The following is a 14698-nucleotide window of genomic DNA, read 5'->3' on the forward strand; positions in this document are numbered from 1 at the left end:
CCCTATGATCAGAGATGTCTGGTATGTATGACTACAGTGAGCTAAGTAACATGGGTAGTGACAAGGCTGGAAAGGTAGGCAAGCCTGAGATCATGCAGGGACTACTGTAAGGCATATTAAGAAGTCTGGCTTTCACTGTGAGAGCAATCAGGAGGCTCTAAAGGCTTTTAAGTCATGGAATAACATGATTAGATCTATCATTTTCAAAAACTGTAAGGAGAAGGACTTAGGGATAGATGTAGCTTAAAGCAGGAAGACCAGTTAACATGTCAATGGTGCATCCAGTCTGCAAGGTCCTAAGGAACAGGGATTCTACTGCTATTTCAAAAGTGGAATTTACATCTTGGATGGTTACTGTTTTGGCCTGGCTAAGATGTGTAATAGCTTGCACTGAAGTATCTGATAGTGGAGATAAAAAGAAAGGGACAAATTTAAGATATCCTTAAAGTGAAACTGGTCTTCCCTTGTGGCTCAGTGGTAAAACAATCTGCCTGCAATGGAGGTGACTCTCAGGAAACCTGGATTGGATCTCTGGGTCATGAAGATCCCCTGGAGAAGGAAATGACAACCAACTCCAGTATTCTTGCCTGGGAAACCCATGGACAGAGGAACCTGGCAGGCTACAGTCCATGGGGTGCAAAGAGTTGGACAAGACTGAGTGACTAAACAAATAATGTGAAACGAATTAAGCCTTGTGAATACATTGATGAAGGGAAGACAGAATCAGTTAAAAAATGAACCCAGGTTTCTGGGATGAGTAAGATTGTAAAAGGAATGTAATTTATTAGATCATAAAAGCAAAATAAGAATAGAACTGAGGTATGGGATGAAAACATTGGTGAAATCTATCCAAACTGAAATAATAAGTTTGAAATGCCTATAAAACAGGGTAAAGATATCAAGTAGATTATAGGATATATAGATCTATTATTAGAAACTGTAGCCTGGCGGAAAATATAAATTCAGAAGCCAGGGAATAAGTTGAACAGAGCACTTTCACCTCCTGAGGGAAGAGCAGAGGGAGATGAGGGCTCAGGAGGGAGCCTGGTACAGGAGCAGAAGCTGGCAAAGATGGCAGAGGAAAACAGAGAGTAGAAAGAATTTTTGGGATTAAAAATATAAGCTGGAACTAAAATACAGGACAATGATAGCATATAAGTTAGACGGAGAAATCTGAGAGTTAAAAAAACATTTTAATATCCTTACACTGTTCAGGAAGATACTGAAGATATAGATTAACATTGGATGTTGTTAACTATGTATGTTAAAATATCTAGATAACTAAAGAAAGAAATGTAATTTCTAACTACGACAAAAAGGGATGAAAATATGAAAATGTAATTAGTCAAACAAGATTGGAGAAAAATAAACTTGGGAACTTAGGACATGTAGAAAGCACAAATTAGATGGTTGATATAACCCAAGCATATCAACAGTCACAATAAATGGACTCATTTCTCCAGTTAAAAGATGAAGGCTTTCAGAAGGATAATATAACAAAGTAGTTATATTTAAACAGTTATATGCTGTTTAAGAAACACTTAATTTTAACCACATAGAAAGGATGAAAAGTATGATGATGCAAAAAGATTAACCTGGCAAATACCAGCAAAACGTTGTTACGTATATTGAAAGTGAAAGTCGCTCAGTTGTGTCCAACTCTTTGTGACCCCATGGACTAAGTCCATGGAATTCTCCAGGCCAGAATACTGGAGTGGGTAGCCTTTCCCTTCTATAGGGGATCATCCCAACCCAAGGATCGAACTCAGGTCTCCCACATTGCAGGCAGATTCTTGACCAACTGAGCCATGATATTAGGGAATACAATTAAGGCTTTTTCCCTTAATGAGTATCAGAGTCACTTCACAGTAATAAATATTTAAAAAAACACTTCTCTGCTATAACAATTAACTTAACACCACCTAATAACCTAACTTCAACATATATAAGCAAAAGTAACAGAACTATCGGAGAAGGCAATGGCATGCCACTCCAGTACTCTTGCCTGGAAAATCCCATGGATGGAGGAGCCTGGAAGGCTGCAGTTCATGGGGTCGCTGAGGGTCAGACACGACTGAGAGACTTCACTTTCACTTTTCACTTTCATACATTATAAGAAGCAAATGGACAAAGCCATCACTATGGTGAGATTTTAAAAAATTAGAGATAAAGATTTGAATAACACAAGTATCAAGCCTGACCTAAGACACACATGAAAGCATTATATCCAGTGACTGGAGAATATACATTCTTCTTACAACTATTTGAAACATTTTGAAAAACCGAACATCTACTATGCCATAGAGCAAGTATCAAGGACAGATCATCAACCAGATAAGCTGAACAGAATGCAGTTATGTTAAAAATCATCAACAAAAACATTACAAAGTACTTTTAAAAAAAGAGTCTTAAAGAATTAAATGTTGAAAGAAAAGAATTACAATATTTTTAGGAAAAAAGAAAGCAAAACTATTACTTCCTGAAACTTGTGAAATACAACTAAAGAGATGCTGAGGAGGAAAATTATAGTTAAGGTATGCTCAAATTAGAAAGAAGAATAAAAATTAATAAGCTAAGGGTTTAACTCAGGAGGTTAGGAAATATTCAGACAAAACCTAAAGTAAAAAGGAAAATAAGGACAATAACAGAAACTGATAAAGGTTTGCTTCTCATTGGATACAGAAAACATTCAATACATATCAACATTTCTTCTGATTACATTTAAAGTAATTTTAGTTGTAGAAAGAAAGTAGGACTTTAGAAAGGGTTTCTGGGGGAAAAAAGTCAGCAAGCACTCAGGATCCATCATACTTAGTGCATTCATTTTAGGATCTGAAGCAAGAAAGCAACCTTGCCATTGCCACTTCATTCATTTTTCCTTGGGTACTAATCAGAGCAATAAGAAAGTTCAAAGAAATACAAGTGGTAAGGATTCATCAGAAAGGGAGAAACTAAACTGTTAATTACACATGCTCAAATTGATCATATAAAAATGTATTAGCATCATTAAAAGCTTATTAATAAGTCTTTCGTATTTAAAATTAATATAAATCATTGGATTTCTCTACATCAGAAAATTACCAAAAAAAAAAAAAACACCCCAAACTAAACACTTTGCCAAATAACAAATTATTAAATAATTATTTACTTTTATGTTGTTTTTCTTAAGGTGAGGTATGCAAACTGAAAATATTACATTGTACTTATACAGTCCCAGAAAGAGAGAGAAAGATAGTGTGTCAAGAGATGTGGGGTAGGGAGGCAAAATACTTCCCTTGTGTACACATCGGTCAGAATTCTTTATTTGGTAATAACTTACTGAATAGTTTGCATATTCTAGTTCAGCTATAAAAGACTTACATCTGGTTATCTCATACTTTCATCTACTGGAAAGGAGCATACTATCCTACTACAGTATGTTCTTCATTCTTGTTCTTCAGTTAACAAAAATAATATAATTATTCATAAAACTATCACAGTGCTTTTGGATCAAGTTTAAAATGACACCTTCCTGAGGGGAAAGGTGGGCTGGGAATTTAGTTCTTATATAAATAAATAGTTCCTTATATGGCTGTGAACTATGGCATGCATCCTGGTATTAGCAAAGTGACTGACTAAAGAAGGAAGTAATAATGTTACAAGGATAGTGATAAATATTGGAGTTCCTTTAAAAATGTTTATTATCCAGGTGTACACCAGTATAACATGTATGCCATGAAATAAAGAGAGTAAGATTCTAAAATCTGAAGGATTAACAGTAAAAGAGTAAGTGAAACAAAGCCTGTGGACTTTCTAAAGCATGAACTATACTATGACAAGCTGTAGCATGGTTAAATAAATTATATTTACTATGAAAATATTATATAAAAAAAGTATATTAATCAATGACATACTAGCCGTCTCTATATTGCTTCTTCTTATTAGTCTTGGTTATTCTTAGAAGATTTACATTCTGAGAAAATCTATATTCCCTGTCTACCCGTTTACCTATCCAATATAACTTTATTAAGCAAGTAAATTCAGGTAAGACACCACACTGATAGCGCAGTGATGAGGGAAGAAGTAGTAGTTAAAGGAGTCAGCCTACGCCTGATTAGCAGTTTCCTAAGTGGGGAAAACCTATGACTGACTCATGATCATTTTTAAAATCCCAATATATATAAGCCTCATCTGCTTCCTTACTTACATATAAGCTCATCTGAATCCTTACTCCAAAACTGTGACCTGCAATAACAGAACTGGCAAGAATGTGACTCAAGAAGGGTAGGATGTTTCTTTTAGCCAGAGAGTTGTCATCAATGTAGTAGCTGGAATGACCACATTCGTTCCAGACTCTGAAAACTATCGTTCCATTTCTGCAATAAAAAGGGGCAGCTACAGCTATAAAAAGGCAAGAAAGAAACCCATAAATTCTGGGCCAGGTGCCAAGAGCTATCCTTGTGGAAAGGTGCACTATCCACTACTTATCTAGGTTTTAAAAAATATTTGGGGGGGGGGGGTTTAGTCTACAGTGTTTTATATTCTAATCTCCCATATTTAAATTAATTTTTTTTTAATTTTTAGAAATATCTTTTAGGAAATTTCAAGTCATTTGGAAAATAGTCAATAAATTTATTAAACAGAAAATTTTGTTGAGAAATTAGAGAAGAGAGAGATACCGTTATTTTTTATCTAAGAGAAAGTGTGAGGATGAGTAGGACATTTAAGAAAATAAGGAACTTTAAAAAATTTGTTTTAGACCAACCTGAAATAAAATGAAAACGGCATAGGTGACCAGAGTATCCATGTGCAAGGGGCTATGTTATAAGGTGTGTACAGTATGTTTCTTCAGATGATTCACATGTAACTTTTGATGATATGTGTAAGGCTTAAAAAGTTTATTTTTATTAAATTTATTTGAGCTATTCGTTTGAGGGGAGTATTTAAATCAGCTCCCGTACTTAGCACAGCCATCATATCTCTCAATCTTCTAAACTGCCCTATAGCATTTCTGCCCAAATTTTCCATGGGAGGTTAATTAAAGTTGTGCAAAGGGGAAATGTAGGGGAGACTCTGAATTAAGTTAGTTTAAAACAGTCTTTTTTATATGACTTTCTAAAAAAGATGTGAGGGTAGACTGGTAGACCGGGAAGCTCTATGATGTAGGGTGAGGAGAGCTATTTGTCCTAAAAAGTTTAAAGCTGTTAACACATACACATGCAAAGATTAATATGCATGACAAATCAGAACTGTTAACTCACAATTTTATATTACAACTTCAGAGTTCTTAAGTTCAAGAGAGTACAAAACTTACCAAAAGCACTGCTCAGAAAAGTAGATAGATTTATAGTTTCAAGCTGAAAGCAGTCAAGAAACTATCCCTCATAGCTTCTCAAAAGAGAAGTTATTTTTGTAGCACTATTTGTAAAAATTATTATTTTTCCAAGGCAAGTAGTAGCAACTGGAGTGCTCTGACATACCGCCAGCAGTCATAGTGATTTAACGGAACGGTCATGACACTGCTATAAACGAATAATTTAAAAGGGTTGGAAGCTGCCCTTTTATAACAGGGATATACATATATGGACTTAAGAGTGGGCCTCTGTTATAGAATTCAACACAAGCATTAATCCATTTATGGTGGGGAATTTTCAGTTTTCAGCCAGCTCTCACCCAATCAGAAATTCTCTGGAGAGATGTATGCTATATTCATTCAAATAACACTTTTCTTGTAAAATGCAACTGTTTTATTGAAACCATTTATCGAGGATTAAATTAAATAATAATTTTATTACTTATTCTATTACTTATATAATAAATGATCTATGGTTCCAATGATATTACTTTCAATATAAAATAATTGGCTATAAACTTGATATCCTGGGTTTCTGTCTTGCATTTCATAAATATGTTATTTCTAAACATTACTTATAAGTGTGCCCAGAAGATAGTAGTTTCTATATGATAAGTATTAATATCAGGTATCCGCAATCTTTTATATTCCTCTCTCTGCATGTACACACGGAGAAAAGGGAATGTGAGGATACGGCCAGGAGGTGGCCATCTACAAACTAGAAAGTGGTTCCTCACCAGAACCCAACCATGCTCATGTTTTAGTCTTGGGCTTCTAGCCTCCAGAAGTGTAAGACAATACATTTCTGCTATTAAGAAACCAGTCTATGGTATTTTACTACAGAAGCTGAGCTGACTCATATAGAGACAAAGACAACTTCTCAGAGACACTGCCTGGGCCAATACGTGAAGAGAACAGGAAGGACTTTTTGTTTCCATGTGGTGAGATTTCTTTTTAGTTGGACCATACAGGGTCTTTCCAGACAAAGGGAACATGAGATAAGGCACAGAAATTTTAGGAAACAGCATGTGTCTAAGTAATTGAAGCACAGGGTACTTGAAATGGAAGGAAGGTTGGAAGAGTAAGCAGAGGACAGATACTGAGGTTTAACATCAAAGGCCAAAGACTTTGTTCAAAGGATCAAGTCCAGTGGGAAAGCATTAAGATTCTTAAGCTATTGGTAAGTACACAATAGTATCCATTTTCAAAAGACCATTCTTGTGGCTGCATAGAAGGTCAGACTGATAAAAGTGAAGAATAACTAGGCTCTGATTTTCACAATGTGCTCCAAGAAGCCCTAAGCGTCTTAGAAGTCAAGGGTCACCATGAAGATGGAGGAGGAGGTTAAGTGGGCAGGAACTTGAGACCCCATGTCTATTTCAATCACAGCAGTTCTGTGGCCCTGGACCAAATCTGGAATCTTTGTTACACTCAGGACAACCAGCCTTAGAAAGTCTGTAAAAGTCTTCAAAGACTGTACCGAAAATGGCTCATCTGGAGGTCAAAGGGACTTACCCTCAAGCTTTCCAGCTGCGGTGAAAAGGTCAAGGAATTATTAAAAATTCTGAGAAATGTGTCTGGACTGATGCCAGGAAGAAGACAGAACTACTAAATAACACCATTTGTACTGACTATATAAATCCAAGTTGAACTGGAAGCTGTGGCAAAGCCCTAGTCTTTTATGAACATGTGTGAACATGTATGTATGTTCAGTTGCATCTGACTCTTTGTGACCCCATGGACTGTAGCCCACCAGGCTCCTCTGTGCATGGGATTCTCCAGGCGAGAATGCTGGAGTGGGTTGCCATTTTCTACTCCAGGAGCTTCCTGACTCAGAGATTAGACCCTCGTCTCTTGTGTCTCCTGGATTGGTAGGTGGATTCTTTACCACTGAGCCAGCTGGGAAGTCCTAGAACAATGTGTATCAGGAAGGAAAGAAACATGGTACATTAATACAGAGCAACAACAGAATAAATCCATGTAAATGGGGAATAAAATAAAACAAAAAACTTATCTGAAGAGGTAACATTTAAGCCATGATCTGAGGGTTGAGCAGCTACCCATCAGCATAAAGAGGCCAATATCATTTGTGCAGACTATGTAAGGGAAAATGTAGGGGGAAAAAACTGGATTATGGGGGATAAATAACTTCTCAAATACTTCAGGGAACATAGAGAAACTAGTAAATCATAGGAATACCTACACTTTGGGTAAGATCAGGGACTTTTATCTTTCTTCAGTTCAGTCACTCAAGTCATGTCTGACTCTTTGCGACCCCATGAACTGCAGCATGCAAGGCCTCCCTGTCCATCACCGACTCCCAGAGTCCACCCAAACCGATGTCCATTGAGTCAGTGACGCAATCCAACCATCTCATCCTCTGTCGTCCCCTTCTCCTCCTGCCCTCAATCTCTCCCAGTATCAGGGTCCTTTCAAATGAGTCAGCTCTTCGCATCAGGTGGCCAAAGTATTGGAGTTAGCACATGGCAAAATATCTAAATCATAACAGATGCTTGGTGAATGTGTGTGGAACAGCAAATAACTCAGCCTGAGTTCTGAGACCCTGGGAGATCAGGCAGCAACATGCTAATGCAAATACTACTAGGCAATAGTCAGAGTTTGTTTCTTTTTACTCGCATATGGTTTCTCATAAGCAACCTGAGGCAATCAGAAACACAAGACGTTTGCAGGTCCCTAGAGGGTAAAATTATTCAACAACTACCACCTCTAGGAAGAGTTTCAACTGATCTGACTTTTGTCAAGTGCCCATAAATGGATAAATGGATAAATGGACAAATCAGTGTGAACAAGGAAATGACGTGCCACGACTGGGTCAGCTTACATCACATACCAACACTGTGGTCAGTAACCAGAAGAAAAGTGAAACTGAGGTCCCTCAGTCGTGTCCGACTCTGCGACTCCATGGACTGTAGCCCACCAGGCTTCTCCATCCATGGGGTTTTCCAGGCAAGAATACTAGAGTGGGTTGCCATTTCCTTCTCCAGGGGATCTACCCCACCCAGGGATCAAACCCAGGTCTCCCGCATTGCAGGCAGATGCTTTATACTCTGAGCCACCAGGGAAGCCCAACCAGAAGAAGATGTAGTCTTTTATGGTTCTTAACAGATTCTCAGAAAATACTGAGGATAAGGAGATAAGACTACATGGAAAAATGATAATAAAGTGATTTTCATGTCACTGCTCTTATTTGACATTTTTATCTGAAAATATCAGATGATAGTTATCTACAATACAAAAATAATATAGAGCAAATAAGAACTACTATAAACTAACCTGCTTTAGAGAAAAGATACCATCACTGAGGAAAGAGCTTTAAATAAAAATCTCATTAGCAGTTTTGGCAAATGCATAGTCAAACTAAAAAGAGCATGATTTGAGACTGCAAAGCAAGAACTGTGCCCAGCAGAGGGCAGTGCAGCTCTCCATAAAACCGACGGAGTACAAAGAGCTGTGTTCTCATTAGGAGCTGAAATATTCTAATGCATGACAACTATTTTGTGTCTGCTGACTTTACCTTTCCAAAATATTACAGACATATTCACAAACTGCTATGTCCCTTGAAGAGGCAGCACAAAGAAGAGGCAGTAAAGTCTTGTAATTTTAAAATTCCCTGGGCCATTTTAAGTTCCTTACATGTAAAGAACTGTATCATCATTTGGGGGAGGGCTAAGGTTTCCTTTGCCTTCACTATTTAAAACAACTGTCCTTGTTTCCTAAAACTTATTATGTAAATGAGCTTTTAAAGAAACTTAATACCCCAAATTTTATTTTACATTCTTCTTTAACTTATACTGTATACAACCCTGTAGCCGATGACATTTTTTATTCTACAATGTTTCCTATGGAAATAAGCAGTGCAAGAGTGGTCCTCAAATGAGATTCATTCTAACAGTCAGCTGCCATCCTAATGATGTATGGTTGATCACTTTAATTTTTTTCTTCTAGGAATAATATGCTAATTCTAACTTTGAACACTTATAAACTAACATTATGGTCTTGGCAGCCACTGATGAATGACATTTATGTTCTTTAAAAGAATGGATTTAAAATACCAATTTTAGGTTTATATGACAGAGAATAATGATTTAAAAAAAAACATGCAAATAAGAGCTATAAGAAATTCACATTTTTGATCCACTAACATTTGTCTTCCATATGTAGGCACTTGATTCAAATCAAGACAATGGCAACGGATTATCATTTTTTTTAACTCAAGCTTTTCAAAGGTTTTCAGTAGTAAATTTACAGCTGAAAATTTTGGGGAAAAAACAAACAAACTAGATTCAAGTCCATTTCCTGACAACTAGGACATGAATGCTCAATTCATTGTATTTATTGTTTAATCACAAATATACAGATGAGATGTGCATAGTTGCCCATTTTAATAAAAGAATATAGTTGTCCATTCTTAATAAAAGAATAACAATTAATAAACAGTCTTTCAGGATTACCATAAACTTATTTGCCACTCAGAGAAGAGACATATTCAATATCTTAGTCTCACAGGAAAACTGAAAACCAGCAAATAGATCAAGCAAATAAATACAGTCACTATAGCCCAATAAGCTCAAATAATGATAAGAAGTCAGAATAGCTTTATTTCTTATTTCTTAGAAAATAATACAGTAGATCACAACTTATCAACCATGATGGATAACTTGTAAGCAGTCTCCACTGTCTGAGGAAGCAGTGCCAAAAAGCAGAAATTACTAATGTGGTTTTAGTTTTCAAAACATTACCTCCAGAAGTGCAGTTCGAATCCCTCACATTTTTCTTTGCATTTTAAACAGGGGGCTCCAAATCCTTGCTCATGACCTAGACCCATCTGTTAAACAGAAAACAACATGGATTTACTATTATGTTTTTAAAAAATCTTTAAAAAAAATCAATAGACCACAACTTTAATTCCATTTACCACTCCTCTTGATATAACTTTCAAACAAATCTTTCATGAGTATCACATTGTTTAATCAGTCATGACACCCAGGTATGCTATATGGCGATTCCAAATGCATACATAACATACCCTGTATTCTTATTGCTTCTTTCATGAATAAAAAAGCATTAGAATACAACTATATATCAGATTACACATATTGCAAAAGTCACAAAAAGTAATGAATTTATCTTTTTGGCCACTACATGCCCTGTATATAATAGGTACAGGGAACAGTCAGAAGAGCCAGAGCTTGGAAAGCAAGCCTGGCCCCAAATGACATATTTTTTGGCAAAGAAGGAATATGCAAATGATTTGGGGAAATATTGTTTTAATTATTTAAATATTTGATTTATTATTTTATTTTTGATAAATATAATAATAATAGCAACAACAAAGATACTGAATGACAGGGATAGAGATGAGCACTTACTGAAATTTTACAGACCTCATAAAATACTTATAAAGTAGGCAATTCTATTCTCCATCTTAAGAGATGACAACTGAAACTCTGAGAGGCCACAGAGCTTACTTAAGATCAATGTGTTATAAATGGTGTACAAGAGATCTGACTCCAGGTCTGATTCCAAGGTCTGTGCTCTTAGGCCCTAGATAGGGGTGCAGGGATTGTACTATTGCCCTTATATAGCAAACCATTTTTTTTCCTTCTACCATATTAACAGTAATTCTCAGGAACTGCTGAGACATGACTTAATAAGCAAAAGAGGAGGGGTGCAGATGAGGGAAGGACACCAGAAGGCAATGTAAGCTCTGTACCCAACTATTGGTATTAGAGTGAAAAAGATCAACTAGCTTTGCTTCAGCACATCAACAAATCACCAGTGCTTCGATTATTCATATCACTGACTGCTGACAGATTTGTTACTGTTTAGTGTCTGGAGAGAGTGTTACAAGTCAGACAAGAGATTTTTTTCAGTGGCTCCCTTTTGTAGCTTTACCAAGTTGTGTTTGTCACTGCAATCAAAACCACAAAATTCTGTAAAGCAACTATCCTTCGATTAAAAAATTTAAAACAAAACACATTGTAACTTGTTCCATGAGAGATCAGCTTGATCAGTCCATGAAGTTTAAATGAAGCCCTTCCTTTTTTCTTAAGAATTTTACCACATCCTTTTACATAACTAAGGGCATATTCAAAACCAGCTGGTCTACCCAACTGCTGAGGAGAACCTACGATTTTTAAAGTTAGACCATTTCAAGAATATTTGCTAAACGTGATAAAAATCTGTCCAGCATTAACTACACTTTATTACCTTTGCCATATCTCCATTACCATTTTCAAAAGATTAAAAATTCTCTAAATTGTACATTTTAACACTAGCCACTTGTTTTTTTTTGGAAAGAATCAAATTATTTTCTGTCACTTATCATTACAGTTCACAGTACAGAAATAAAATGGATTACCAAAAGACAGATTCTAGCTATTTTAGTTTACTGGTCTTTTGCGATGAACATAATTAAAGAGTTTTTTCTCCACTACAAGACTCATAGTAAAATGAACAGCAAATCTAAAAAGGTCAATTATTTTTCCAGCCCTTTCTAGTTTTCCATTACAGGAGAGGTAACGATCCTGAATCTGTCTGGTATATGGATTTGCCTCATACTATGTTCCATGTATCTCCTGCTAAACTGAATCTCAGATGAAAATTAAGATTATATTATTAAGGCTTAATCACATAGCTCAGCTTAAATCAGCTGGTTCTAAACTCACAGTAAGAAATACATTTTGAGGCGGTCCTAAGATGGCGGAGGAATAGGATGGGGAGACCACTTTCTCTCCCACAAATTCATTGAAAAAACATTTGAACGCTGAGTAAATTTCACAAAACAATTTCTGAATGCTGGCAGAGGACATCAGGCACCCAGAAAAGCAGCCCATTGTCTTTGAAAGGATGTAGGAAAAAATATAAAAGATAAAAAGAGAGACAAAAGAGGTAGTCCGGGGAAGGGAGTCTTAAAAAAGAGAGAAGTTTCCAAACACCAGGAAACACTCTCACTGGCGAGTCTGTGGCGAGCCTTGGAACCTCAGAGGGCAACATAACCGGGAGGAAAAATAAATAAATAATTAAAACCCACAGATTACGTGCCCAATGGTAACTCCCAGCGGAGAAGCAGCCGCAGACACCCGCAGATGCCCACATCTGCCACTAGCAAGCAGGGTCTGGGCAGGAGGTGCGGGCTGCATTGCTTACAGTAAGGACCAGGACTGAATGCCCCAAGGGCAATCTGAGGCAACTAACTTTAGATAGCAAACCAGACTGTGGGATAGCTATCCAGAGAAAAGCCTTAACCTAAGACACCACCAGGCCTGCTCACAGAACAAAGGACTGAGCAGAACTAGCCGGCTGCGGACTGGCCCATCCCCCGCCGGAGAGGCAGGCGAGGGCAGCCAGAGCCGGAAGGGGGCAATCGCGGCCCCAGAGAGGCATCATCTACCAAACTGCAAGCAGGCTTCATTGCTAACCAAGACTTCTTGAGATTCTGGATGGTCGACATCCGCCGGGAGGGTCGCAACCAGAGATCAGCTCCTCAGAAGAGACACATGGCATACCTGAGAAGGTGCACTGGTTGTACACCCAGAAAACCGAGCGGCAGGGACAGGGGGAGGCCATAAGTCGCAGTCGTTCTCGCCAAGCACCTGGTCACTTGAGCTGCTCAGACCTAGGAAGGGCACAAACGCAGGCCCAACGAAGTCTGTGCCTTTGTGGAGTATCCAAGTACCTGAACTGAGTGGCTTAGACCTGGGAAGTGCATACAACCCAGGGCCAGCCTCAGACAGTTCCTGGCAGAGCAACCTAGAGCCTAAACAGTGTAGACAGAGAAAGCACACACGCCGTTCAGTTCAGTTCAGTTCAGTCGCTCATTCGTGTCCAGCTCTTTGCGACCCCATGAACTGCAGCATGCCAGGCCTCCCTGTCCATCACCAACTCCTAGAGTTCACTCAAACTCATGTCCATCGAGTCAGTGATGCCATCCAACCATTTCATCCTCTGTCATCCCCTTCTCCTCCTGCCCCCAATCCCTCCCAGAATCAGGGTCTTTTCCAATGAGTCGACTCTTTGCAAGAGGTGGCCAAAGTATTGGAGTTTCAGCTTTAGCATCAGTCCTTCTAAAGAACACCCAGGACTGATCTCCTTTAGGATGGACTGGTTGGATCTCCTTGCAGTCCAAGGGACTCTCAAGAGTCTTCTCCAACACCACAGTTCAAAAGTATCAATTCTTCGGTGCTCAGCTTTCTTCACAGTCCAACTCTCACATCCATACATGACCACTGGAAAAACCATAGCCTTGACTAGACGGACCTTTGTTGGCAAAGTAATGTCTCTGCTTTTTAATATGAGTAAGCGTCTTTTAATTTCATGGCTGCAATCACCATTTGCAGTGATTTTGGAGCCCAAAAAAATAAAGTCTGACACTGTTTCCACTGTTTCCCCATCTATTTGCCATGAAGTGATGGGACCAGATGCCATGATCTTCAGTTTCTGAATGTTGAGTTTTAAGCCAACTTTTTCACTCTCCTCTTTCACTTTCATTAAGAGGCTTTTTAGTTCCTCTTCACTTTCTGCCATAAGGCTGTGAGTGGGGGCAAACCCAGTGTGGCCAAGACACTGCGAGCACACGCCAGTGTTGTTTGCAGCGTCCCTCCCTCCCCACAGCATGACTGAACAAGTGAGTCTAAAAAAAGTGCCCACCACCGCCCCCTTGTGTCAGAGTAGAAATTAGACACTGAAGAGACCAGCAAACAAAAGAAGCTAAAACAAACAGAGGGAACTGCCTTGGAAGAGACAGGTGCAATAGATTAAAACTCTGTAGTTAGCACCGACTACATAGGAAGGGGCCTATAGATCTTGGGAAGTATAAGCCAGATTAAGGAACTATTTGAGAATGAACTGACCCCACACTGTCCACAACACCAGAGAAAGTCCAAGATATATTTTTACTATTATCATTTTTTAAATTAAAAAAAAAATGATTTTTAAGTCCTCTATTACTCCTTTAATTTTCATTTTATAACCTATTACTTTGCAAAAAAAAGACCCTATTTTTTAAAGCAAACTTCATATATATATATTTTATAATTTTTGTGACTTTGTTTTTTTCTTTAATATTGTATTTTTGAGAATCTAACTTCTACTCTAGATTCTTAATTTTTGCTTTTTTGGTAATTGTTATCAACTTTGTACCTTTAAGAACCCGATCTTCATACCCATTTTTACGAGGGAATGAGATCACTGGCCTGATTGCTCTCTCCCCCTTTTGATTCTCATTTTTCTCCACCAGGTTGCCTCTATCTCCTCATCCACTTTTCTTCTCTACCTAACTCTGTGAATCTCTTTGTGTTCTGGACAGTGGTGCACACTTAGGGAACTGATTACTGGCTGAATCTG

At 37.9% G+C, this 14698-nt stretch overlaps 1 protein-coding gene across 2 annotated transcripts in view; it reads right to left on the reverse strand.

Moving 5' to 3' along the window:
• Positions 1-14698, reverse strand: part of TES (testin LIM domain protein) — a 57778-nt gene that overhangs the window by 13881 nt on the left and 29199 nt on the right. For both annotated transcript variants that reach the window (XM_061414047.1, XM_061414048.1), the window contains exon 2: positions 10093-10178. In XM_061414047.1, the coding sequence (XP_061270031.1) occupies positions 10093-10178 (86 nt within the window). The remainder of the gene's footprint in view (positions 1-10092; positions 10179-14698) is intronic.

The sequence above is a fragment of the Bos javanicus genome, chromosome 4 (genome assembly GCF_032452875.1).
Source record: "Bos javanicus breed banteng chromosome 4, ARS-OSU_banteng_1.0, whole genome shotgun sequence".
Taxonomy (NCBI): domain Eukaryota; kingdom Metazoa; phylum Chordata; class Mammalia; order Artiodactyla; family Bovidae; genus Bos; species Bos javanicus.